The 27,557-nt window shown below is 41.2% G+C and overlaps 1 protein-coding gene across 12 annotated transcripts in view; it reads right to left on the bottom strand.

Annotated features, from left to right (window-relative positions):
• Positions 1–1,147: 1,147 nt before the first annotated feature.
• mast4 (microtubule associated serine/threonine kinase family member 4) overlaps positions 1,148–27,557 on the bottom strand; it is a 100,582-nt gene continuing 74,172 nt past the window's right edge. For 6 of the 12 annotated variants that reach the window (XM_085414394.1, XM_085414398.1, XM_085414402.1 and 3 more), the window contains 24 exons: positions 27,297–27,317; positions 26,122–26,200; positions 24,816–24,970; positions 24,638–24,713; positions 24,345–24,554; positions 24,121–24,222; positions 23,153–23,285; positions 21,740–21,801; positions 21,528–21,619; positions 21,137–21,345; positions 20,909–21,047; positions 18,696–18,828; positions 18,449–18,614; positions 15,978–16,079; positions 15,246–15,368; positions 13,285–13,394; positions 12,541–12,662; positions 11,202–11,413; positions 10,626–10,826; positions 9,935–10,161; positions 9,308–9,430; positions 8,818–8,954; positions 7,953–8,137; positions 1,148–7,858 (listed from right to left, as the gene is read on the bottom strand). In XM_085414394.1, coding sequence (XP_085270520.1) covers positions 4,221–7,858; positions 7,953–8,137; positions 8,818–8,954; positions 9,308–9,430; positions 9,935–10,161; positions 10,626–10,826; positions 11,202–11,413; positions 12,541–12,662; positions 13,285–13,394; positions 15,246–15,368; positions 15,978–16,079; positions 18,449–18,614; positions 18,696–18,828; positions 20,909–21,047; positions 21,137–21,345; positions 21,528–21,619; positions 21,740–21,801; positions 23,153–23,285; positions 24,121–24,222; positions 24,345–24,554; positions 24,638–24,713; positions 24,816–24,970; positions 26,122–26,200; positions 27,297–27,317 — 6,757 coding nt within the window. In that variant the 3' untranslated portion in view covers positions 1,148–4,220. Of the gene's footprint in view, positions 7,859–7,952; positions 8,138–8,817; positions 8,955–9,307; positions 9,431–9,934; positions 10,162–10,625; positions 10,827–11,201; positions 11,414–12,540; positions 12,663–13,284; positions 13,395–15,245; positions 15,369–15,977; positions 16,080–18,448; positions 18,615–18,695; positions 18,829–20,908; positions 21,048–21,136; positions 21,346–21,527; positions 21,620–21,739; positions 21,802–23,152; positions 23,286–24,120; positions 24,223–24,344; positions 24,555–24,637; positions 24,714–24,815; positions 24,971–26,121; positions 27,556–27,557 lie in introns of those variants that run through there. The other 6 variants (XM_085414396.1, XM_085414400.1, XM_085414399.1 and 3 more) reach the window with 5 other exon arrangements.

Here is a 27,557-nt window from a genome sequence, read left to right as displayed (position 1 = left end):
CAGCCAGCCTCCACTCTACAATCTCTCTGTTGCAGACTACAGCAATAATATATTTATATAACCTGGCAATCTATTAGATTATATTTTCAAAAGAAGCGATAGCGGATGGATGAATGCTAAAGGTGAAATCCCAATAGCCACTAGAGAAACTGATGATCTCCAATGAGAATTTGGTTTTCTCTTATATCGACTTCTTTCAGAGGCTACACAAAAACATCTGCATTTTTTCTCCTTTGTTAAACAAGCTAGTGAAAATAATAAAATGTGTCCCTGTAAAGCGGTGAGATGCTAAGAATGCTGAGGCTAAGCAGGATTTAGAGGTTCAAGGTCAACTAATTATTTCTGATACTGCAGCCATGAAGACGTTTTCAGAAATCTTTAAAGTTGAAGCATATGAAGGTTTTTGACCTGTAGCTGCACCAGCACATTTTCCCAGCACTATTCCCAAACACCATTTTTCCCACCAATTCCTTCCTCTAATTAATGTTTTTGCTTATTAATCAGGCTGTGGTTGCTGATCCATCTGCACCATTAATCATGAATGAAAAGACCAATGGGGACTTATTTCTCTGAGGCTCGCTCATCTGATTATTCCAGAAGCTCATAATATGTAAATGATAACATGCAGTTTTACTTTGAAATACACGATGAATGCAGATCAGTGTTCTTTGCATATTTATATTTGTTTAGATTTCTCAGTGCGCCACACTTCATTAATCGTCTGACTCTCTGCATGTTGCGTAACAGAGGACCTATTTGAAGAGCCCTGGCACACACACAGAAATATGCTGCCCCCTTTTGGAATTGCATTACTTACCGTGATCAAGTGTAAACTTCCTGTATGTACATTTGATTCCAGTTAAACCAGCAAATAACCACAACTAACTGAAATGTGCACATTTCATCATTCAGAATATAAAATGGCATTCAGAAAAAAAAATATTGCTGTATTATATTTTGTCATGAATTTAGGTTGCACAACTACAAACTATTAAAGGGCTGCACATCTCATCCATAAACACAGTAACATTGTGTTGTGGCTTTAAGCATATTTATGGTAAATTCTTGTTTTTTTCTGATATATCTTTAACTACATTTTCAATTCAGGCTAACAAAAAAACAAAACTGCAAAACAGTAACTCATAATTCCATTTTATTTTCAGTATTACGCAACATTAGAAGTATAAATATCTGTTTTAATATACAACATGTATGACATCCATAGAGCTTTCCTTGGGCAAAATACAAAACTCAAAACACTTTTATTGCACATATTCTAAAAGACAAACCAACATAAGCAAGTTCATCTAATACTAGTTTTGCACAGAGGAGGAAATAAAAGGAAATCTGAAAAGACGAGAAGACAGAGTAGAACGTGACGTGAAGAGACATCGATTACTGCACAAACAAATCATGGTGGCGAGGAGGCAAACCTCGCACGACTAGAAACATTATCTGTAACACAGGACGCAGATTTGGCAAATCAACAATATACAAAATATACATCCATGACGCTTTGTAAACAAACACTGAATGTGCTTTAAAGATTTAAACGTGTGTCGTCACAGGAAAGGAAAACGTGAGTGTTGGGGGAATGAAAAAAAAAAAACCTAAAGTGAGGGATTCATAAACCGCTCTGCTGTACTCACCCTTTGAACTTAACATTGGTAAAGATTAAGGTGCATTTATTACTATCTCACGATACATTAGCAATACTTTTACAATATCCAATGCAGCTGAACATTAGATTCTTTTAACATTAAAATCTCTGCTGTCAATCTTGGTTTTCACTTTCACTCTTAGACACATACTGTGTGGAACATTTAGATTTAGACCGTGACCTCCGGACAACACGGTGGATCTGGTTTTATACAGCCAGCACAACAGAGCTAATGATGCTAATACTAGTGTCCTAGGCTACTTTGTGGTTTTCATTTAGGGTTTGCAATTTAAAGGCATCTACCATATAGAAAAGTGTGTAAATGGTAGCAAGTGTATGCGGATATACAACAGCCTATATGTGTAGTACCACGGTATTAGCACGCCAACATGAAATTCACATTCATAGCTGAAAAGTTTGTGGTCACTTAGAGTTGATGGGAGCAGTTAAACGTGACATTGTGATCAACTGAATCATCTAAGGGAATATTTGCATATGCATCCAGAAACACGTTTTAGGAAGCTATGGCACATTGCGTAATTAGAGCAGATCATTATCACTTTGAAAGAGCGACCGAATCTAAACAGCTGGTTAAAGGAGCAATACTTTTAGCGAGCTGATTGTCTGGAGCGTCGGCGTGGGGAGGTTTGACTAACGAATTTTCCTCTGAAATCGATGTTGATCCATTTCGTGAGGCAACACAAGATTTCATACAAACTGTGTGTACGACTCATCACAGAACAGCGCAAAGTGGCTCTAATGGCAATCGATAAAGAAGAAGAAGTGCGTTTACAGCTGAATGAAAGGACTCGAGAAACAGAGTCCAGCTTCATTAAATGATACCTGTAACAGCAAACTGTGCAGCACTTTTCCCCCCCTTTCTTAGAACGACAGTAACGTGACATGTTTCACAGGAAAGTTCTTTTAATCTTTAGACTCAAATCAAACCCACAGCATTTATACTCCAAACATCATTCTAAAGTATTGCTTCTTAGATTGGTGAAACAATTTTTCAGGTTTGCCAACAGATCAGATAGTGTTTGAACAAGACAAAATTATACAAGGTCAGACAGTAATGAGCAGATATGCCATTAATGTTTGTTTAAAAAAAGAAAAGAAAAAAAAATCCAGCTCAAAGTGACCTCAAACTTTCAAGCAGACATGAACTATGTTATGCAAAGCCATCATAAAATCTTCGCCCGGGTGGAGCTTCTTTATGAAGCATCCAAAACACCAAAACCCTGACAGCAAAGCACTTTAACATGAACCGCTTCAGATCGTGTTTTACTCGCACAAGTGACCTTAACGATAGCGTGGACGTAACCCAGAGACGAGGCCCACGGCTTCTAGAAATCTACTGCTGTGATTACTATGCAGAACTGCTGGTTCATCTTCCTCAAACACAATGTCCCGTATTTTACAATCTTCAGAGCTTAATCAGCCAGTGAACACATCATCAACAAAGACATTCTTGGAGAAACGCTGACAGCCCTCACAGTTTTGTTATATAATGCTACATTTTTTTTTCTGTTTTTAGAAATAGCCCCTCATGCCCTCTCCTCTCTTCAAGTTCATTTTGGAACATGTGAAAACATGTTGAAAGTCACACAGAAGAGGAAACGTTTGATGAGACACACTGCTGTAGCTTACTTTAGACCACACAAGCAGAACATGATACTCTTAATACTTAGCATACAAACATGACACTGCAAAATCTATACATATAATACAAACGACAATCATGTAAGCCCATGTATCCCTGTTTTACAATGGTATCTTATTTACACTATATTGCATAAAAATCAAAAATATATGTACAAGATGCCAGAGGAATGTGAATAAACACCACATCTTGCTTAAAAAAAAAAAAAAAAAGCAAGTCTGATTTCCCATATATCTAAGGCCCCTTCACTAATTTATGATTTTTAGAATCCTATCGTGATCCTATAGTTACTTTGTTTCAGGTTTTAGGTGAAAAGCACGAGATATAGTGCGTTTCTTTTGTGTACCACTGTACGAAACCCAACATTAAAACAATCTGATCATACTGAACGTTAACAACACAACTGCTCGACAACATTGTGTGGTCTACTGCATTAAAAGACTTCAGATCCTCCGAGTCTAGAAGAAAGAGTGCAATTCAAAACTGCTTATGGCACAGACTCTCGTACATCACGGCCTTTACAGGTGTCCTCCCCGTTGCCCCTTAAACACACTGATTGCACGAAGTGTTCTGCAACGAACAGAAAGAAATCCTCCAAACATTCGATTGACATGAAAGTAAAACTTCAGAAAGGATCGGCAAATGATCGCCTACATTCAAACCTAGAAACATCAACATGTTGTTATGAATAATCTTATTAAACACACACACACATGCACACACACACACGCAGACTTTCCCTCTCTATCAGCTTGTAACAGCTTGCCTGGTCCTCAAATAAACAAAAAAAGAAGGCATGATGATGATTGCACAAATCAATCCCAACTTTTTACTTTATCTGGATTATTTGAAGCAGTCACGTTTTTCTTTTGTTTTTTGAAATCATCACTTTCCTCTTTACTTTTTGTTACTGGAGCTACGCGGTGACTCCTTCAGCTGCTTGCACCTGCTCGTGTCTCTGTCTAAACTGTCTTTAGCTGCAGATGGAGAAGCCCTGGAAGTGTCTCTCTTAGTGTTTTTCTGTGCAGGCGTGACTTCTTGAGCGGTTTCCTTTTTCTTTCTTTCACCCTGCTCCTTCCGGAGAGATGATGCCGGTTTGTCTGGGGTGGTGGTTCTGGTGTCCGGGGGCTTGTGACTGTCCGGTTTGACCACTTCAGACTTGGGAGCATCCTTGGATATCTTGACTGCAGGCTCACAACTGAAGCCTTTGCCTGAGGTGTCTGCGCTGCTCGGTGGTTCTGTTTTCGCTGGAAGTTTAGGCAGCACAGCTGGTGGGTCGGGCTGAGAGGACACATCTGATGGCGGCAGAGGCTCCTTCCTGAGCTGCTGAGATGTAGTGAGAGGCAGGGCGCATTCTTTTGTTTTGGGGTCACGGGGGTCTTTAATAACTGTGGGGTGGTTTTTAGGTGAAGTGTCTTTAGGTTTGGAATCGAGAGTTTGTTTAATTGCTGGAGCTGCAGCAGGCTTCAGAGCTGATGATGTTTTAGGAGGGAGAGATTTCAGCTTCGAGTTCGGGACGTCTTTGACAGCAGCAGAACATTTGGGCTGTATTTCTCGCTGCCTCGTGTCAGCGTGAGTGGGCAAGGGCTTCGCTTGCACAGAGTCTTCACTCTTTGCGCCATCGCCGGCGGATACCGGCGAGGCTTCTTTCCGTTTAGCGTCGTGGGTTGCTTGAACGTGTGAAGCCGAGGGGGCAGACTCCTTAGGCAAATCCTTCTCTTTTGAACTTGGACTTCCTTTGACAGCTGGGACGGGAGGAGCTGCGCTCTCTTGTGTTTTTGCTTCCTTCTCTCTCTTCACAGACGTGGGCAGCGTGGGCTGTGGGTCAGGCCTCGACTTGCTTTTGGGACTCGAAACAGTTTCACTTGTAGCTGTCGAACCTGAACTTTTGAGCTTTGCTGAAGGGACCACAGTGTTTTCTTTAACACTGACAACAGACGTGCAAAGTTGTGCATCGGACGATCTGTGTTGTGCTTTTTCAGTCGGACACACCTGTGATGGCTGCTCTGAATCTTTCACAGCCGCTGTATTCTTCGTCTTTGGTGATACGTTAACGTCTTTCTTCTGCAGCGACATGCCACTGTCCTGTACTGCAGCAGCAGACACAGTGTTATGCTTTTTGTTCAGTGTGGCATCTGTAATAATATTCAGTGAAGTGGCCTTGTTTATCGTACAAACTTCTTTCTTCTGCTCCACTTTTGCAGCTGTGGAACTTGCACTGTTTTCCGTCTTGGAGCCCGAGCTGCCTGCATCTCCAACCAGCTTCACAGATGAGCTGACAGATGTTTCACTGTGCTCTGATTTACTATCGGGTAATGCTCCAAACGCTGATGCTGAGACAGAAACTCCTGGTTCTGTATTTGAGGAACAAATGTTTGGCACATTCGCTGGAACATGTACCGATGCAGAGTTGGTCTGCACATTCGCCTCAGAAGCGGGTCGTGAGGTTGTGTCTGAGCTCTGTGCTGCAGTTTTTCTCTTCTCACAGCTCTGAAGTTGACCTGTATCCAAAACTGAGTCTGCACTCTGCTTCAGTGGCCCAGTCAGAGGTTTACTAACAGCTCGAGCCTCCAGTGTTGTAAATGGAGGGGAAGTTTTTAAGTCTACCAAAGAGACTGCTGTCTTGGAGCTGTCAGTATTTTGTGATGTAGTGTCTGGTATCTCTTCCTGCTGCTCCACCTCATCCTCCTGATCTTCGTTGCTCACTTCCCGTATGGAGGGTGTTTTTCCACAGGAGGAGAAGTGGGAGCTGTGTCGAGGGCCTCTGTGCTCATGGCTGGCTTTCATACCGGTCCTTCCTTCTTGTTTAACACTAAAAGTTGAGGGATCTGCTTTGCTGTTTGAGGCCTTCAATGACTCGCCTTGTCTATCCTGTGTTTTCTCACCACTTGCATTGACTTTCATTTCTGTTGCTGAATTATTTGATTGCTCCTTGGAGACAACAATGCTGTTTACAGAAGAAACGGCTTCAGGGCTTAGAGAACAAGTTAGGGGACTCTTCATCTTGTCTGTGGTTTTTGTTTGGGGGATGGTTATTTGCCTTTCAGTAGGGCTCTGAAGTCGTATTGGTGGGTTTACAGAAACTGTGTCACTTGTGTTCTCTGCCATCTTGGACAAACAAGTTTCTGTTTTAGAAACTCTGGGTCCAGAGAGCAGACCAATGTCCAGGGTGCCCTCAAGAGGCTTTAGAGAAGAGACGTGGCGTCCTTCAAGTTTATATTCAGATGATGTTTTTCTAAGCGGAGACTCTGCAGAAGAGATAAGATGGAGTTTCTCCACAGCGCTCTCTCCTCTGCCAGAGAAAAGCTTAGGGGCCAGACCTTCAGGGCTCGAGTGGACGCTTCCCAGTCCGGCCTTCATGTGGTCGTGAGGCATGGCCGTGTCCAGCTGAAGGCTCTTCGATCTCGTAGAACCAAAGTGGAGGTTCTCATGGAGGGTCGAAGTCAACCGACACATGCAGTCTTCTCGTTCTTCGAATGACAACCTCTTCCTGGTGAACTCGATACTGGGAGCTTTGAAGTCCAGTCTGTCTGGCTTCATGCCGTCTTTACCCTGTCGAGAGTGCTGCCATTCTGGGTGACCAGAACACAGAGCCGATCGCAGCGCTCCATCACTTTCACTGCTGCCACCAGAAGGCTCAGCGATGCCTTCACTGACACGTGTGCTCAGCTTTTTATACAGAACGTCTTTAAGAGTTGAACTAGCAGCTTTAGCCTCCAGCGTTCCAGACTCCGGGCTGCTCTGCACTTTGTTTTGGCTTCGGACCAGAAAGCCTTCGTCCCCATCATAAGCACACGGTGCCGATGAATCGGACTCATGCAGAGCATCTTGCTTCTGTAGAGACTCCCTCCTCTCTGACCACTCCTGTCGTTTCACAACCATCTTGGACTTCAGTTTTTCCTTGTCGAGCTCTTCTATAGACTCCTGCCGGCCCATCTTACGGCTGATTGGCCTTTTTAGGCAGCCCTGCTCGACAGGCCGTAAACGAGTGATTGTCAGTGGCTCACAGGCTGCTTCATCCACACTCTGCAAGCCGGTGAAATCGCGCTCTCCTGTCCTCACGTCCTCGTCCTGCACCTCTTCTTGGGTCACTTCTAAGCTGCGTTTTCTTGGGCACAGGTGCTTCTTTTCCCCTGTGTAAGAAGGAGACAGCTTTTCTTCAGACTGAACACGCTTTAGGAGAGGTGAGCGAGGCGGTTCAGCACTCTTGGGGCGGACAATGTGTCTCACAATTGTGGGTGGGGAATGAATCTTGGCTGGAAAACCCTGGGTTGTTTTGGAAATGGCGACAGAGTGTCCACTGAGAAGGGGAGGGGGTGAGCGCTGGGGAGATGTTGGCTGGGGGGTAGGTGAAGGCGTGCGAGCCAGTGGAGAGAGGGGAATGCTACCGGCAGACTTGCGTCGACCCTGACGAAGCCTCTGACCTGGCAGTTTGGGGCCGAGGCCATGCAGGGTGCTGGGCCGAATGTGGCCTGAGCCAGCAGGGGAGTTGGGAGCACTGGAGCTGGGAGAGCTGCTCTGGGATGAGTTGCCACCTGAAATATATAAGCACAAAACACCCAAAGGATATTAGAGGATAAACATTAAGTAACATTCAAGCTGTTATCAAAAATGAGTTCAAATCTCCACCTGACTGGGTGAAATCTGGTGCAGGGCGGAAGGCGGCAGTAGGGGAACGAGGGGAGAGACTGTGGGTAGGGGAGCCGGGGAGACTCTCACCAGATGACAGCGAGTGGTTCAGGGAGGAAAAGCTGCGACTCGTATGCAGAAGAGGAGAAGGCTGCATGGCAAAGCGTCTGAAAAGGGAGCGGCGCCTGTGAAAAGAAAAGTGAGATGACGAAGTGTTAAATTCACAGTTTACAATGGACACCACAGGCTGCTGCTTTCTTACTATTTACATGTGTAACTGCTCTGCACAGTGCCAGGTACTCTTAACTGTTAAAGATGGAAAACAACCCACTGAATCTGTAGGATCGTCAGATTTTCAATGATTCCCTCAGTGCCATCTGTCTGCCCTCTAGAGGCCTACAGGAAATAGAGTAATGACTGCACACAGGAAATTGGATCACTCACCTCTTTTCTGAAGAACGATTAGGCTGCAGAAACAAAACTGCAGTTCCCACGCTTACAGAAACAAGTATCAGGGCAGGAATACGACCTTGTGGTCTTCAATAACTTATCAGGATATGCAGAACCTAGTGAAGCTGAACTATAACTGAGCTAGTGCTTGTAACTTACTTACGAAATTCCACATTGTGTGTGGATGGTTAGCTTTTTAAAAATGTACCAAATTGTCTTAGAGGAGGAAATGCAGCAGTTTAAATAAAACTCAGCAACTCAGATTTATTGAAACCTCCCTAACCAAAACAAAAAATCATTTAATAATGGGCCATAATGTTCCATCGAAGCACAGCAGCTGGTTGTCTCAGTCTCCCTTAAATAAAGGGGGTTAAGAAACAAATGATCCAAAGGTAATTTAAGGACTTATTTGTACCTTTCTGGGGTCTTCTCCTTCTTGGGCTTTTTGCCACATCGGACCATCTTGCTCCTGTAGCTGTTCCTTCTGGCAGGACCAGTTTTTATTGAAGTATTTTCAAAGGGGGTTGTAGAGATGGCCACTTTGCTGCCACTCTGAAAAAGAAAAAGAAAAACACTTGATGTTGGGAAGAGGATAGATTTTTTTTTTTAAAAATCAGAACAAACATTTATATCTATATTAGTGGAATTTACCTAAACCCTTTTATGATTTAAATATCTTCCAACTAAAACGACTGTAGTCGCGCTCCAGTAAATCATTAGAGCTGAATTTTCTGCACTCACTTTTAAAAAAATGGAAACAACATCAATTTCAGTAGCACTTACTCCTCAACCTAAATAGATTATTCAGTTTATTCTAATTGAAATTACATCAAACGCAATGAATATCAGAACTATTAAATATTTTAACAGTAGCTGTTTAGAGATGAACACACATTGTGCGTTACCTTGAGCAGGAGCTCCACCACTTCGGTATGGACAAGACCGTGAACCGGTTCTCCGTTCACATGAGTAATGAGGTCTCCAGCTTTGAGTCCTGCTTTATGTGCAGGCCCACCATCTTCTACGTTCTGATCAACATAAAAAGGTATTGATTCATTATCATCCTTTTGTGTTAAAAGCATTTGAATCATTTAAAACTGCTTTTAAAGCTGTGTTTTAGAACATTTTGTTCAGACAAAAGAGAAAAATGCTGTTGCACGCATCGTTTTCAGTGGCCAGCAGAGGGCGACACCTGTAGTTATCAAGAGACTTTCAATTGCATCAAGTTAAAACATAAGCACACAAACTTCACAGTTCCCTGACTTCTGGTTGCATCTGTAAATTATTTTCACCGCTGTTTATTAAAATTAAAATGTGGAATAAAAGCAAGTCTATGTGATGCCTTCAGTTTTAACTGCTGGGGGAAAAAAATCCCATTAATGGACTAATATTATGTTAGGATGGTGCAGTTTTTAATTTTCATAATAAATAATTTATTACAAACAAACAAAACAAAATCATACATCTGCTATCATAGTCCTGTGGTCATTCAACAGGGTTTGTTTAAAGAAAAAAATGCTTAAAGGCCTTACCCAGACCATGTGATAGACTGTGTAGATGTCACTGTCACAAGCGTACACCCGGATTGCCCTCAGCGTGAAACCAAACTTCTTCCCAGAACTGTGGATCACGACGGGCTGCCGTGGGTTAGAGGGACAGAGGGAGGAGTCTCGGCTCGGAGAGGAGTCTCTTGAGGAAGGGTCTGAGGAGAGGGAGTAAGGAGAAAGGGGACTGGCCAGCGGTGATGCTCCAAAGATATCTGGAAAAATAAGAGTTGACCAATGTCTGAGTTCTTAAATTTTTTCCAAAATCAATCAGAGTATAACGTGCCCTGAAGTCATCACCGAGGTATTGCCGTAAAAGCTTTTGAGCCAGGATTAATTCTGCTGCAGCTGTGGGTGAAACTAATACGATTTTCTCTCCCTGCAGTGAAGACCCTCGCTCTGACCATGCCTGATTATTTTCCTTGTTAGCAGCTTGTGCTCAGGTTTTTGCTCACAGCCTCTTTTTAACATGGAACTTGAGGCATGCCGGGCCAATTATGACAGCTTCACAGTGAACTTTCATCTTTTTCAGATTATTTTTAAAGTCCATTGCTTTTACTGTTATCCTTAACATGTTATTGCTCCCACATGCGTCAACAATGTAGCTTACAAAATTTTGAGGCAACATCAGCATGGTAATATGTGTGTGTTTTGTTTTTTTGTTTTGTTTTTAACTTACCTCCAGGGATCATAAGGGAAAGGGCACCAGTTGACACAGACTTTGGGACTTTTGGCACGGCTCCGCTCTTCTCTACAGCACTCTCAGGTCGCAGAGAGGTCGACGGAGGTCCGTGGTCAGCAGAGGTGTGACTGGTGCTGTCAGGGCTCTCCACACCCTCTCCCCTGGGTGTCAGCTGGTCCAAATGTTCTGAGAAACTCCCTTTTTTTTATGGATGGAATGAAGCAAACAGTTATTCTTCCCATAGAAATAACATGAATTAATAATAAATAATGAATAAACGTGCAAATTATACATTTAGGCCAACTGCACATCAATTACTTTTTTTTGGTCAAACGTCTGCACTTAGAGCCTGAATTCTTTCTAATGGCCAGCAGGGGGCAACTGACGTGGTTGAAAAACAATCAGTTGCACTGAGCTCAATTTAACACAGCACAATGTTCCCAATAAAACAAGCAAGAACATTCAATCATATGTTTTTGTTGTTTCCAGAGAACTGCACCTTAATGATGTTACAAAGTACAAACCAAGCACATGTACGGAAAGGTGTGTAATTCTAAAGACTGCGGCTCGTACCAGAGAGCGTGGCCCCGCTGTGCGTGCTGCCCGGAGTGGCAGCTTCAGGCTCGTCCTGTGGAAACTCCCCGATGGAGAACGAGGCTTTGCTGGGATCGCCGATGCCTGATGTCTCATCCCCTTCGCTTTCAGCTGAGATGGCAAACTTTGGTAGCAAACTGGGGCGAGGACCCTGATTCATACTGTCTGTGTCTGTCGAGGACAGCGAGGGTCTGGATAAAACAACAGATTTGCGTTAGATGAGTTTTGTAACTGTCAAATGACTAAAAAATATTTTGAGTCTTCATGAGAGAGCAAAAGCTTGTAAAGGTGATGAACACCCTAGACTTCTCAGAATGAGGGACAGCAGGAACAGTATGATTCAATTTATAAAGTGTTATTTTTACACCACTGCCATTACTGAGTTGAGCTTAACAAGGTTGATCCTCTTTAACTTGGAATGGATTTTTACATAAATATCAGATGCAATCAAGAAGCTCCTGGAATGCACCTAAAATGTGTGTCAAACACTTCACCTGATCACTGAAAATTCAGCAACCTAATCACTTGCACTGTGCAAGTTTGCCACTGCCCTCAAATTTGCACATGAAGCAAACATCAACTTTTTCTTTAAACTGAGCCAAATTTAGCGCGCAAGACCAAAGCTGCTGATCATAGCTGCGTCTTCAGCTACAGATTTTTAACATGTTTCAACCCCGAATATGCAGAAAGTGCTGAATTTATCCCCAAGGCTGAGACAGTCAAGTTTTACTTCAACTCTGCGAAGAAAATGAAGCAGAAATGGACACTCCTGGACTGTGGAGTGTGCCAGCACCCCATCATGTGCACACTCAAAAAACACCATCGTCGCTCACCATCTGGATGAGCCAATAGACTTGCCTGCTTGCTACTTTATCAGCTTCCTAAAACGCAAACACTGTTTTTTTGACATGCTGAAGATTCTGCATGGGGACCAGTGCAAGCTTACATTAAAGGAATTCTACATATATCTAAAAAGAGTCCAGACGTGCAAGAGAAGATGATCTGGAATGGGAGACAAGTTAAACAAGGTAAGTTTTTTTTAGTCTCCGTCTTTATCACATCTTGTAGTTTGGTACTTAAATACTTCAACCACTTCCACTGCAGTTTTTCTATGTTCTACAAACTGCAGCCACCTCACCTCAAACCAAAAAACCATGACAATTGCGTTACAATCCTTCCAGTATGTGTTTAGTATGCCAGCACAATCATCATCCAATGAACTGCTCACTTAATGTGTGCTCAGTCTATATAATGGTCAGGTGTAGCAATTAATGAACTCTGGTAATCGTTTTTGATTTAGAGATGGAGGTGTTCATACGCTTCAGCGAAGTCTGGCGTCCAGCTGAGAGAGTCCACAGTCAGCGGGCTCTCGGTCTTCTTCTCCTCAGTCTCTCCCTTCTCCTCCAGATGCCCACGGGACAAATCCAGACTGCTGTAAACCTGATAGCCACACAGCGACAATGACTCACTTTGTTACATGTAAGCTACAAAATGTGAACAGAGGTTTAAAAATAAAAGAGCCAAAAAGGTTTAGAAAGAAAATCTATCACATTCGGTACAGATACTGGGTAACCTCGTGACCTTTATTTTATATTTGTCTGTGCTATGCAGACTTCATTGTGTCCAACAAGCATCGAGAAGGTTCAGTATAGCTGAACGCTTCCTCTGAGACACCCTGCTGCTTTCTGAGACACACTGTAATGCTTTGTTTTGATGTGAGGAGAGCACACTGCAATGCAGCACAGCAATGACTCCCAGCTTGTCTGTATTGTGTACTGTGTCACACATTACTACCAAGAAAAATAAATCTCATTTGCAAGTGGAAAATGTATGCAAAGCTGAAATCTACGTTTGACACTATGGAGATAAAGGAAGAGCAGGAGGGAGGCTGTGTTTTCAAGACACACATTTCCATATGAAATGGCAGCCGCTCGTGTTTTTCCCCCTCCCATGAGAATGGGATCGGGACAGATGAGGGCTCGAGCTCATTTATATTGCTAACGTCTTTGGCAGTAATGATGATGACACTGGAACAATGTGAGGAGGGAGATTAAGGACATACCTTAGAGAATCTGTGAGAACAAGAGGAAAACTGCCGCAGGTCCACATTGAAGTCTTCATCATTTGTGTCCTCTTCCTCTGTCTCCAGATGATGGTATCTCTCAGAGCGAGCTGTGAAAGAGGAGAGAATTATATTTTATAAATTGCATTATTACAGGTTATTCTTATTACAGTGCAAAAAGATGACCCAAGTAGAAAAAGAGTATAATGACTAAGAAATGCAAGTGTTTTCACTGCTTTTAATTAGAGGCAGAGTCGCTGCTCTGCTGCAGACATACTTCATATGTAACAAAGTATTAAATTAGGCTGTTCAAAATGCCAATGTCAATTTTAATGAAAGATGTACTGTAATAGGACAGTTTTGTTAATAAAAGTGTAAAAAAATAAAAAAAAACCTAAACTGGAATTAAAACTAACTGTGTTGTCTGCGTGTCCTTAGAGAGTTTTAGTGAAAACAGCATTTTAATAATGCAAAGTTTACTTTAACAGCATCTGGAGGAAAGTCATGATCTCAGATGGGATGCAAGGATGAAGCAGAATTTTGTCAGATTTGCTAAACTGGCATTTCTGGTTGTAATTGGATTGTTCACTTCTTCAGTAACACAAAGAAATGGAAAACTCAGCAGCAGACAGCTGTTGAAACATTTTGGACACCAGGCTACTTGATCGCAATGCTGCCACGTAATTCTGAGCAGGCTGTTTATCATTATTATGAGTATTTGCACTTCAGTGTTGTATTCTTAGTTACACCTCATATGTGGTGCATGGCTCCACAAAATACAAAGAAAGAATTAACACAAATATGTACACACAACTTTGTTTACAGCACATTTTCGCTCTGTTGTATTCAGGCACACAAGATTCTGCAGCTGAAATTGTACTACTGTATATTTATTGTATTTTATCTTTCCATTACATATTAGTCAAATAGATTAAAATAACTATTTATTTTTAAAGCTGCTGATGCTCCATAGTTATGACAGCATACATGCAAATTTCATATGTGAGCAACAAAATATTGCTAACATATTTACAGCTCACACTGCAGTCTCAAATACAGTTCTGGTTGTTTCTTTGACAGCAGTGGTTGAAATCTTGCTGCACAGCTGAGATGTGCGAGCAGCAGCGTGCTCACCAGGAATAATGCTCTACAGTTTCAAAAAACACATTTTTTCCTGACAACAAATATTTATGTAGTCTCCCGCTGTGTTTGGAGGAGAGACACAGAGAAATACAGAGTATGACCCAACAAACACCATCCCCACAGTGAAGCATGGAGGTGGAAACACTATGCTTTGGGGATTTTTTTTTCTGCTAAGGGTACTGGACAACTTCACCGCACTGAGGGGCCAGTGGGCGAGGCCACGTACCCAAAACAAAGCACCAAAGCAAAAAAGGAGTTGCTAAGAAGAAGTAGCACGTTAAGGTGATGGAGTGGCCGCGCCAGTCTCCAGCCCTCAGTTGTTTGAGTTGCTAAGCAGCAGCCAAGGAGTTTCTGTAAAGAGGAGTGGGCCAAAATCCTAAAGTGTGCATAAACCTGGTGACCAACTACAAGAAACATCTTACCGCTGTGCTTGCTAACAGGAGTTTCTCCACCAAGTTCTGAGTTGATTTTTGCTCAGGGATCAAATACTGATTTCACTCAGTGGACATGACATCACTTCATAACGTTTATGTAATATGCTTTTCATGGATTTTTGGTTCATATTCTCTCTCTCCCCATTAAAATGAAATTACCATAAAAATAGAGATTGCTTACTTCCAAAGAAATGAACAAATTTACAAATCCAGCATGCGATCAAATAATCATTTCCCCCACTGTATGTTGTTGAAATCGCATGAAAAAGAATTAAAATTAGCTGCTACTAGGTCCTGTTTACACTCCAAACATGAATGAACAATCAGCTATCAGTTATCAATCACAAAGAATAAGTGTTTTTATGAGGCCGTTTGATAACTTACTGTCGAAGTAACTCGTGTCGTCCTCGGACTCCAGCTGAGGGATGAACTCAGCCTTCTGCCTCAACAGGCCGTTCCAGTCTAGGTTGTGAAAAAACTGATGCTGCTTCACTTCGGCCGCTCCACCTGCAGGTCGGATAAATATGGAACAATGTGAAAATTGCTTGTGGAGAAAGCACACGCACAAATCACTCGACACTGAATGGTTCAAACACAGGAACAGAAGAAATGCTTACGGTGTGTTTCTCTTTTCCCTAGTGGCTACAGGACAAATCGCTATCATGACCATAAATTATGCAGAACAATTTCCTGCCTGTGACCTTTAGTGAAATAACAGGAGACTTTGTGAATGGCAGCCCGCTGAGGGGAGATCTAGATGCCTAAGTAGATCCGGATGTCTCCAGACCAAGCTGGTTGTGTGCATTGCACTGATTAAAGGCCTTTGTCCAGGGTCATGGTCACTTTTACAGTCTGCAGATCTACACACTCAAAGTCCCTGATTGTTCATGGACTGGTGGGAAATAATTGCAATTGATCAGGAGGAAGAGGTGAGTAGGCCACAGGATAAACTGCTCCGCTGGTGGATGACCTCAATTTCTTCCCCAGTGACTTGGAATAATGAGCCGTGCTGAGGTAGCACATGAGGATTTATAGCGGCCTGTTGTGCATGCCTAGTTCTCACCCAGTCCCTGACTGCTCCACATATGAGAAGGTCTTCACTCTTTGTGTTTGTACCTGTGCCCAGCCTTTCCAGGGGATTCTGTCTCAGCAGCAAGGTGATGAGCTCCTGAGCGTCAGGAGGTGGAGCCTCATCCCCATCTGGCCAGTTGATCTCATCTAGAACCAGAAACAGTGTTATAGAATGACTTTACGTACCAACACCTTATAGATTTTATTTCACTGACAGACACTAAAACTAGATGTCATCTAGTCAGATAATGCCTCTAACGGCTATCTGACAATACACTAGAGCAGGGATGTCAAACTCATGTTACATCCTGGGCCTCATACAGGCCACTTTGAACTTAAGTGGGTTGGTCCAGTAAAACTACAAATGTGTAAAATTACAGAAGAATTTCTGGTTGTTCGTTGTTTTCACAAATTCACAGAAAATATCTTTTTTCTTCTGTGAACCAACTGTGGGGGAAAAATGCTGTAGTAGTAGTAAAAATACATTTAAACCAAAAAAGGAACTATTGCTTAATTAGTTTTTTGTAACAAAACATGTAAGTCAAATTTTATGGCTCATATAGATTTGATACATTTATTAGTCATAAATGAAAAACTATCCAAACCGATTTGAACCGATTTGAACAAAGTAACTGAATAGTAACTTGGAAAAATACACAAAAAACAAACAGACAAACCAAAAAAAAACTTTTTTCATAGCACTATGCACATGAAAAACTGGGAATGTTGAAGACAGCCGCCCTTCATTGAAGCTGATTCATTAATCAGCTATTATCTCAATAAATATGTGTCTATAGGATTTTATAGTTTGAAAAAATCCCAAAAATGACTTTAGCCTAATACTAAACCACTTTGTTCTCAAAGGTATTTTGAAATGAGCTCTTACAAATCAAAGCTCTATTGTGTGTAATGTTAAACAATAATAACTGAAAAAACAAGCAGCGAACAGAGCAGAGCTGTGTGCTTCATGCTGATTGTCTGCTATGTTCTCTCTGTACCCCATTCTAAGGAAATTTGGGTGTAAGCTATGAATACGTATGTGCAGCCGCAGGCCACTGTGGCATGGTTTCAGTGTATTCGGGGCTTTCTAATTAACAGTCACACACAGGACATTGGTACAGTTTGTTTACGAGTGTACCAAATCAGTCACTGCACGCCACTCATTTCCATGGCACAGACAGAAGCTTTTATCCAACATGCCACACGCTGCTGACAAGCTGAAAGCTCGTATTTTTCAAGAAGATTTTCTCTGCTCTGTCACAATGACACTATGAGGGAATAAAGTGACAAAGTATAAATCACAATAATAAACTTCATTTGGGAACTAAAGCGAGCTAAAGGCACTTACTGCCATCTGTTTGCTGCTAGCCTTCAGGGAAATCTCGGTCTTCAAAAAATTGGAAATTATGCACAACTCATTCAATGTGGTCACTATATGAATGTTTAATTCATATTTGATGTAGCCTGTGAATTCCCCTGATGTGCAGGATAGCATCTAAATGCCAGATGTGGTCAAATCTCACCTTTAATCGCCTTCATTAGCAGAAAATATGACTTGTAACATTTTAGGTATTTAATAAACTTACATAAACAAATAAGAAAATAAATGAACTTTGTATTTTTTAGGATGCTGGAACACAGTACTGTGTAATAAAAAACTTAAGCCAACCCTTATTTTTCTGTATTTTGCTTCCAAAGAAACAGACTTTATTGTAACTGTTTTCAAGTGTAGTTAAGTGTTTCTTTGGATATTGGCTGCTTTTTCACTCATTTTCAGCTCAGGTGCCTGACGATTTTCAGGAGAGTGTTTTTACCACTTAAACAGATAACAGATAATATTTTTTCACCAGCAAGATAATTTCCAGGGAGCCAAAAACTTGTAAATCTCAGGCACGGTGTGCAGTTTGTCCTTGAATCTTTAGTCTGAAAGTCAAGTCCTTAAAAAATAGGAAAGACATCCAGCAAAGACCTGACCTTCATCTAATACAGCGGTCCCCAACCCCCGGGCCTCGGACCGGTACCGGTCTGTGAGTCGTTTGGTACCGGGCCGCAAGAGTTGAGGCTCAGGTGTGAAATGTATAGTTTTCAGGGTTTTTATCGGTTTTCAGCGTTATTTTGTTATCGTTTACTTGGTTTTCCTGGGTCTTTTCACGTGTGTTATGAATAAATTCTCTTTTTTTCGGTACCGGTACTAGTTTTATTTTGTTGTATTTATCCGCGACACCTTAAAGGCCGGTCCATGAAAATATTGTCGGGCATAAACCGGTCCGTGGCGCAAAAAAGGTTGGAGACCGCTGATCTAATAGATGGCTGTCAAGAAGTTATTCATAAGGAAAGGAAACATGTAGAAAGGGTTCCAATTAATTACACAGGTATCTCATTTTGACAGTTGCTGTTTTCAGGTATGTAAATTCAAATATTTTGAGCACGACTGAGATATCTCAGTAACTATTTAATGTAAGTCTAAGATTTGCTTTAATTATCAAATTGAAAAAGGAGGTGTTGTTAACACTGACCACTGATGACCTGTCCAAAAAGCTCCTCCGGTGTGTCTCCAAAGAAAGGCACACACCCCACAAGAAACTCATACAGGATGATGCCCATAGCCCACCAGTCCACTGGCTTCCCATAGCCTTGTCTCAGGATCACCTCTGGAGCGATATACTCTGGGGTGCCGCATACCTGTACAGCAGAAAACAAAAAGGATTCTAAATATGGTGAGCTTTGAGAAAGTGTACATCTGTAAAGCTCAACAACATTTACCTGCTTATCAGAGAACTCCCTGGCATCCTTCTCTATGTGTCCCTCGTACAGGTTGGTGGTCATGTTCATCAGCCCGACTTTGGAAAGACCAAAATCTGTCAGCTTAATGTGCCCCATTGAGGTCACCAGCAGACTAAAAGATAAACCAAGTTGGACAAAGTTTAATTATAGTAAAATGATAAATGCAGTCAGTTGTTCTGCGATTTTTGTTACAATGTTGTTTTTATGAAGGGAAAAAAAACAAAAAACGTAAAGCATGACTCTGACATTTTTCTTCCTTTTCACAAAAGAAATTGCTGTTTCCATGCCAATATGTGTAAACAAAAAAATTAAAATTGCTCAGTTCAATCTTTAATGTTATTGAACAAACACAAAGGTGGCTGAGGTAAAAAAAAAGAAGACATTTCTATTATTTTTAGACATATTATGAAGTACAGTTAGGGCTGTGCAATATGACGAAATATATCGCATGATGATGTGAAAACATCTGTCGTTTCAAATTATACATTATCGTTTGTTTCATGGTGTCGCAAAATACACCGTTTACGGCAATATTTTTTCCATCTGGGCACAGAGAATACCAGCATAGCCAGTGAAAATGTGGCAGGACCAGGTAGCTCCAAACAGAACCAGGACCAGTCAAAACAAATTGAGGACCTTATACCTAAACGAGGGGCTACCTCTGTAGCATGGACATGGTTTGGAGTATGGAGAGAGTTTACGGATGCAAAAGAGCTGCCAGGTGCTAAAATATAAACCTTAGACTCAAATGTTAGAACTGGCTTTTTCCCGCAGCAGTTCCAGGTACACAGATGGAACCTTTGGTCATATCGCACAACCCTTAAGTACAGTTATTTAATTTCACTTAAATATAGCAAATATGGCTTCCCTTTTAAGCATCCAACAAATCCAGAGCAAAATCAGAACACATTTGGTGTTCTGTCTTGGTCAAATGATTCATTAATCCAATATTTACTGACTTTCTGCTCTCTTCAGCACCGAGCTGTACCCCTGGGGTTGAAGAAGACTCTCACAGCGAGCCAATGTCCACACCTCCACGTTAAAAAAAAACAAAACCCTGACTTTATAGTAGAAATAAACATGTTTACACCTCAATATAAAAATGTTTTCCTTCCTATAGCAGATTTCCTCATTGACAAATAGTGTGTGAATGTGTGTGTGAATGGGTGGATGACTGGATATGTAAAGCGCTTTGGGGTCCTTAGGGACTAGTAAAGCGCTATACAAATACAGGCCATTTACCATTTTTACCATTTACAAATAAACTGTTCAAATTTTGATCAGACTTACAGTCTGCATTATCAGGAGCACTGGCAATTTGACTGACAGGTTGTTGCATTAGACCGTATGCAGGGTTTGTGCAGCCATTGCGATGTCCTTCACTGAAGTACCATTATGGGATGTCGAACTGAGTTTCTCCTTGCCAGTTTCAAAGTCATTAGCCACTGAGTAAGTCCTACATAATCATCCTTTCTGACTCTTAGAATTCCCATAACTTACAAAATGGACTTCGTGTCCTATTCAATGTGATCTTAAACCTGGAAATGACCCAATAAACCCAACAGAAACATGTTTACTGTGGTTACATACATAGCCAAAGAACCCAACAGCCTCTTGACTTGTACAAAACTGGATAACCCCACAGGTGTTGCCCCCTGGTGGATATTAAAAATAATGCAGGTGTAAGACTAGAAACGATGTCTCCTTTTTTTTTTTTTTTTAATACTGCCTATGTTGCTGACACAGGTGACTTTGGCAGCAAGCTGTCTTATCTTGTCTGCTAACCTGAATCGTGAACTTCCCTGGTCAGGTCTCGCACATATTTGTGCTACTGATACCTATTGGAGCATTTTAATGCAGGTATCTGACAAATAATACAGCTAGGTGTGCAAATGCACTATGCAAATTATGCCATAACAGCCATTACTCAAAACAGTAGGTCACAATGTCTTTTAAATACAGTACAGATGCATCACCAACTTCAGTTTAATTGTTAGCTATATTCAATAGCTCATGACTAACACCGTCAAGTCTGCTGTTTGGTGTTGATCGAGTACTGTACAGTTTTTTTGTTCCGTTTGTTTTTAAATGGCAAAGATGCCTGACAGAAAAGCAAGAAAAACAAAAGCCTGAAAATAAAATATAATTCTCTGAGTGCCAGCATTTATGTACAAATATTGTTTACAGCTCACTTGTCAGGTTTGAGGTCCCTGTGAACAATGCCATAGTTGTGTAGATACTCCAAAGCCAGTACTGTCTCTGCAAAGTACATCCTAGCCATGTCCACAGGTAGGGGACCCATGTTCTTCAGCAGGGTGGCACAGTCTCCTCCTGTAAAGAACAACACAAAGAAGACATTGTTCAAAGTAGACTGCTTTCAGCGGTCGCACTATGCACATAAAATAAAATAGAGTGCTGACCTTCAACATATTCCATAACCATGCACAGGTGCCTCCGTGTTTCAAAGGAGCAATACATGGACACAACAAAAGGGTTTTCAGCAAAGGTGAGGATATCCCTCTCCACAAAGGCCTGCTGTATCTGATTCCTTAACATCAGATTCTGCTTGTTGATCTTTTTCATGGCAAACCTCTGCTTAGTTTCCTTGTGCCGCACCAGATAAACAGCTCTGTGGAACAAAAAGTTTACCTATGAGCTGCACAAAGAATAGAAGAAAAACTGCAACAATAAGTGTGGTTTGATCACAGTATGGTTTTGTCAACTGCAAAACAAAGAAGAAACAAACAGCCTGTAACCAACCATCTATCAGCAGAGATTAGATCGTCCGATAGAGAAATGAGACGTCCTTACCCATAGGCACCGTTGCTGATGAGTTTTATCATTTCAAAGTCCAGCTCACAGGGTTTCCGCCGGGACCGCAAGGCCGTGCTGAAACTCTGAGACTGAGGACGAGAGCGAGATAAACGCTAAAACAAATCAAAGAGATAAAATCTGGATTTCACTGCTTCGCCTGCAGTAAAGATGAACTAGATTAATAATGTAATCAATGTCTAAGCACTTACAGAGTCATCTGTTTCTGGAGTTTCTGCAATTCCACTGTCACTGCTGGTCAGCTGAGCGATTTCTAGAAAAGAAACAGAGAAATAATCAGGAGCAAAGCTGCAGCGGGTTTGATGTGACAAAACTATGAATCTAACTTCATGAGAAACTGACACACAGGTTCTCAATTGCAGTTACTGAAACAAAGGCAGCCTAAATGAAATCAGGCCCTTTAAACAAAACAAAAACAGCAGACTTCAGCTTTTATTCACCTATTAGGTTTGAGGTGCTGACTTCAATATAAGCTGAATTGAGGACAAATGAGGCGGAAATCAAAACTGGCAACACAAATGCACATCTTACGCTCATTTTGAAAATCACCACCCCAGAACAACTGCTCATTAAAAACCACCTTGCATCTTTTTCAGTGCATGTTCGTCTGTGCAGCCATGGCAAAGTCCATGTGTGCTGTTTGTCTCGTCCCTGGAGAGCTTGTAAACACATTTTCAGTACTATTTAACATCTGTCCTTCCTCGTAGGTTTGCTTCCGGCACACGAGGTGCTGGGCAAACGAAACACGGGAGACACTCGGGGGAAATAAATGGAGAGACTGGCTGATGAGCCCGCCTGTGTAGATCTGTATAAGGTCTGTGGGGAGGCCATTCTTTTCTAATTAGTCATAATGAATGTTGCTGGTTACAGAGTCTGGAGAGACAGAGGGTCATTAGAAAGACGATCTGTTTGGTACAGGACATTCGTCAAGAGTATCTTTGTCTTTAACTTCCCTCCACAATTCAGTTCCAGCGTTCCTTTAGAGCAGGAGTGGGCCCATTCATTTTCAAAAGGGAACCATGAAAAAGGGACTGTTGTGGAGGGCTGCACCAAGAAGCTTATTTAATTCAACTCTGCTTTATTTATACAGAGCCAAATCACAACAGCAGTCACCTCAAAGTGCTCTTATGAAATGAATACTGAGCAGAACGGTGTTCAGCATATTGTTGTGCCCCTCCACAACAGTCCCAGTTTGTCATTTGGCCTCTTGGGAAAACAAACTGCCAAATCCTGCTTTACAGCCTTACCCTGACAAATTATCCTGTGCTCTCTTTACTCCTTTGCTCTCCTGATGTAATAATAGTATGATGATAATAATAATAATAAAAGGATATATTCTAATAATACAACTTTACTGCGGTTATACAGGATACTACATATCATAGTATGATCGATGATTGGAGATAACATTTAACATTACACTTAAACTTTTTCTGTTTTTTGTTTCTGACATTAAATGCAAAATAATCTGTTTTAATTAGGTGCTGTACTTACATTCTTTATGTAAATATATATTTACTCTATATTACATGTAGCATTTAAATGTATTAATGGTATTAGGAATAACAACAATGATGATGATGATGATGAAGTCCTTCGTGTACCTTCAAGAGGATCTCGTGTGAGTCCCAGCTGGCTGATGATGTAACGAGGGATGTCTGTTTTGATGCCCTGGCCTTCTTTAGCGTGTCCTTCAGCAGCTTCCAGAAGGTGGTAAAATTCCTCTGGGTCAAACTCCTGAAGAGACAGCAAAACACTTTCCTATATATTGCTATGAACAACTTTAAATAAACAAGTAAACAGTAAACAAATTCCTGATCTTGTAGTTTGAGATCAAGTAGGAGCTCTATTGAGTGAAGGAAAACATACTTATTTACGCTTTATTTTCAGCTTAGAGGAAGTAGAAGTTGAACTTTCACTTTTTAGATCGCCATGGCAAACTTATAAGCAAACAAGTTTCTCAAGCAGCCTGAGCAACATTATAATGTGAGGGAAAGGTTTCTCTAAGTATAGGTTAGTCCAGAATTTACTTTCTTTAGGCTTGTTGTGGTCTCTACTTTCTCCTTTGAGATATTTCTTTGGCTGCTAAATTACTCCGTGTTTGTCAGCTTGCCATCAGGTATGAGGTAGGTACTGTTCGGCTTAAGTAAGTCATAACAGCTTTAAATTTAATTCTGATTTTAGCCACTTTAACCTCTCTTTGATTCTGTAATACGACAGACACTTAGATGAATTGCAGAAAGTGTTACCTGAATAATGGAAACGTATAGAACTTTTATAGAATATTTTTTAGACTGATAGATTTGAGCTGCTGACTCCAGAGTCATTTGAAATAACCTTACATAGCAAAGAAACCAGATGTAGCAACACACACAATTATCAAACATTCAGACAAATTACCCATCCAGATGAAGTGCTCATTATGAACCATCTCCATCTTTTCTTGGGTTTTTTTTGTTAAATTATTTTGTGCATTTAAACAGTGGCAGTCACTTCATATAAAATATTCAAGACAAGCACCCATCAGCACATTTTAGACTTAGGCAGAAAAAAAATAAGGCCATAAACATACCAGACATTCCAGCAGCCGAGCAGGTCGGGCTATCACTATAAGGATCTTCTTTACCAGCTCTCTGATGAAGTTTACCTCCTCGCTTTCTGACCTCTCTGTGGACTACATCAACAGAAGAAGAAAACAAAATGTTTGCAGTGCAACTCTAATGTTACGGTAAAAACATGTCTTATTGCTGAACTGTCATGAGGAAACATCTACTTGATTTCTGCAGATGTTCTCACCTCTTGTACAAGCCTCTCCAGCTTGTCGGTGAGTTCGCAGAAGTAGCTGGAGGTGATGAGTCCCAGCCGACTCTTTTCCAGGCAGTCGCGGGCCAGTTCAATTATCTGGTGATGGGCAAAGCCAAGCACGCCATCTGCCAAGGGGAGGACGGTCTCAGGAGAGTTGCTGCGGATGATCTCCTGAATCCTTTCCTCCATCTGAGCTGTGGCCTGCAGAAAGAAGCGACGGAGCAAGTTTGATAATGCAGATAATTTGTGGTCAAACAGAACTGTAAAGTCTTGTGGGTCCTCACTTTAGGAAACCGCTCCTTGTAGACGTGATTCATCATTATAATTTCGTGATCGTAACAGGACGGAGATCTTCCAGGGCTGAAAAAGGAAAAGAAAAAAACCTCTGAATAAAATCACTGGTTCAGTCCCACCAATGCCACGTACATCTGAGAGAAAATATTCGCAGAAGTACATTAATACCTGAGACTGCGTGACCGGGGTCGCATTGCCGTCGCTCTGCGGCATTCATCCCCCGAGATACTCTCAGTGCAGAAGTGTTTGGAGAGGAAGTGCAGTTCATCAGGCGTAGGTTGGAAGGGCAGCTGATGCAGCTTCTCCTGTGATGAACAGGATGACTGGAAATGAAACAAATATACATTCAACATGAAAAGAAAAAGAAAAATAAATTTTCCTTAATGGGGGGAAAAAAAAAAAAAAAAAAATTGTTGTAGTGGGCTGTCTTTGTGGTTTCTTTTAAATGTTTTCCCCTGTAGATCTTCTGTCTGTGTGTTATATATGCGACTGCTGTTGGGAGACTGTTAGCTTAACCACTATAAGAAGTGAAAAAATGCTAACATAGGTTAAGACTGCGCATAACCAACAAATATGAGCGTATGAGACCGAAGTAACTGTTGTCAAGAAAGTAAGTAAGTAAGCATGTTTTATCAACGTAACTATCCTCAACAATCATGTGCACCATGGTCAACAACGCTGCTCTGAGAAATCACATAATGAAAAAGTAAACCTTTAAAACACTGAGCCATGTAATGCGCAAATTATTCAGCACTAATGGCAATAATAAAATAACACGTGGATTATAATATATTAAGGAAATCTGAGCCCAACCCTTGGCGCACACCAAAAGCCTTATTGTTTCTAATACAGGCTGACACACGCTGTATCTGCTGAAACTATGTGTGTGCCTTCCAAAGAGCATCTGAATAGCAGGAAAAGCACTAGGTGACCAAACGCCACACAAAACAAAAACATAGCATTAGTGCAGGTCATTTTCAGTCCCCCGGCACATTGTAATTCCTGTAAATGAGTGTTATTGTATACACACGTATTGTACAGTAGTCAAAGCTCGGCTTCCTGTACAGGATAATGCTGACATATGGGAACAGTTTAACATTTATACTCTTATAAATGTAAGAAAAACTAGACATAAAGGCTCTCCAAATGCAGTTCAGACATGTTGTCACTGAGCCACATGTAAAAACTTGAGTAAAGACTAAGAGAAAAAATTTCTGAAACTGTTTTACTTTGTTCTTTCTTGTGATTTACCCTCATCACCATAATGTTTTATCATTAGGAATTGCGGGGGATTGCCTCGTGCCTGTTTTACACAGGCAGCAATGATGACACAGCTTTATGACCGTTTTAAACATTTGAATCTTTTAAAATCTATTTAAACCGGGTCTGGCTCTAGGTTCAATTCTATGTCACACATATCTGTGATTCTGTTTATGAAATATTTACACTGACATCATGAGTGGGCGATGCTTACAGAGACAGTGGAGCTCGGTGTGTTGGTTCCATATCCAGAGGAGGGAAGGGAGGCCAGTGACCAGCGACGACCATCAGTCCTGCAACACAACACCAATGACAAACAGATGCACGCCATCAATGACAACATATGGGTTTAAATACATCAGCAAGTATGACGAATTTCTCTTGGGACAAAGACAAGTTCTTTTTCCAAACATGCTCATCTCCCCGAAGACACAAATTCTGGGTTTAAACATTTAAGATAATGTCTACATCTCCAATGATCCTAAGTTTGGAGATAAATGTTGAGCTTTCTCTTGTTAAAAAATAATCCTGTTAGTTACTTGACACTGTACAAAAAAGCAGAAAATACAGAAACAGAGTTTGTGAATGTAACTAAAACTATTGGTTAAAATGAAGTACAACAAAGGCTCAGAGTTAAAGGGGACATATTATACTCATTTCAGCTCTGCTTTGTTAGTGTGGCGCTCCAATAGAGTGGAGCGCCACCTCTGCATGATTTACAGTTTTAAGTAAATTATACTGCTCATATACATCTTGGCCTGCCACCCCTTTGTTGACCAATTTGAAAGTCCACTTTCTTGTCACTGGCCAACACTTGGTGCTTGTGAGCAGCACCTCATCCTCTTGACAGCAAACATTAATTAAAAAACTGATCCACATTAATTAGAACCATGTGTCATCTTCTCTCTCTTCTCCTAACAACCATTTAAGACCAAGTAGATCGGCCTGGTACCCGAGCCAGCTGAGATGGAAAACGCCTACTAAAAAAATACCAAAAGTTACACAGCAAGTAAAAAGTTACTCCACTGTTGCCAAATGACTGTAGCGTCATCCTTGCAACACTGGCTATTTGTAAAAATATGGAAAAATAAGGACAACTCAAAAGAATGTTTTGGGAGAGAAAACACAGCTGGTTGCAAAGTAGGAAAAAACAAGTAGCATTCGATCTGACTTTTTGGCTCTCTGGGATTCTGTTTGCATTTGTTTACTTTGCCAAATTTTAGCCTTATTTAATATGTATATCTGGCACTTAGACTTAAGGTAAGAACATAATGTGTCCCCTTTACTGTGAGGCACACTAATGAAGGACATGTGAATGATAAAGTGTACTTCAGACAGATGTGGGGTAATAAATATTTCACAAAAAATCGAAGCCTAACACGAGTTTACCTGTCTGCTCTGTGGCAATGACTGTGGATAGAGAAATACAGAATTATATGATATCATGTTGACAAATGCTGTAAAATAAATGTTCCTGATGCTGAATTTGTAAGTATAAACAGACCTGAGCAGCTGAATATTTACACATATGCTGGCTTAGAAAAGACTTCTTTAATGACTCAATGACTTCACATCTGTTTTTAAAGAATTTGCATCTGTCTCACGATGAGCTTTACTTACTGATTTGTTTACGACGGGAAAAAAATAATT

Source organism: Rhamphochromis longiceps, linkage group LG7, assembly GCF_057381845.1.
Source record: "Rhamphochromis longiceps isolate RC_006_pf linkage group LG7, R_longiceps_female_GT1.1, whole genome shotgun sequence".
Classification (NCBI taxonomy): Eukaryota; Metazoa; Chordata; class Actinopteri; order Cichliformes; family Cichlidae; genus Rhamphochromis; species Rhamphochromis longiceps.
The sequence above is the reverse complement of the archived record's forward strand: the minus strand, read 5'-3'. Positions and strand labels throughout refer to the sequence as shown.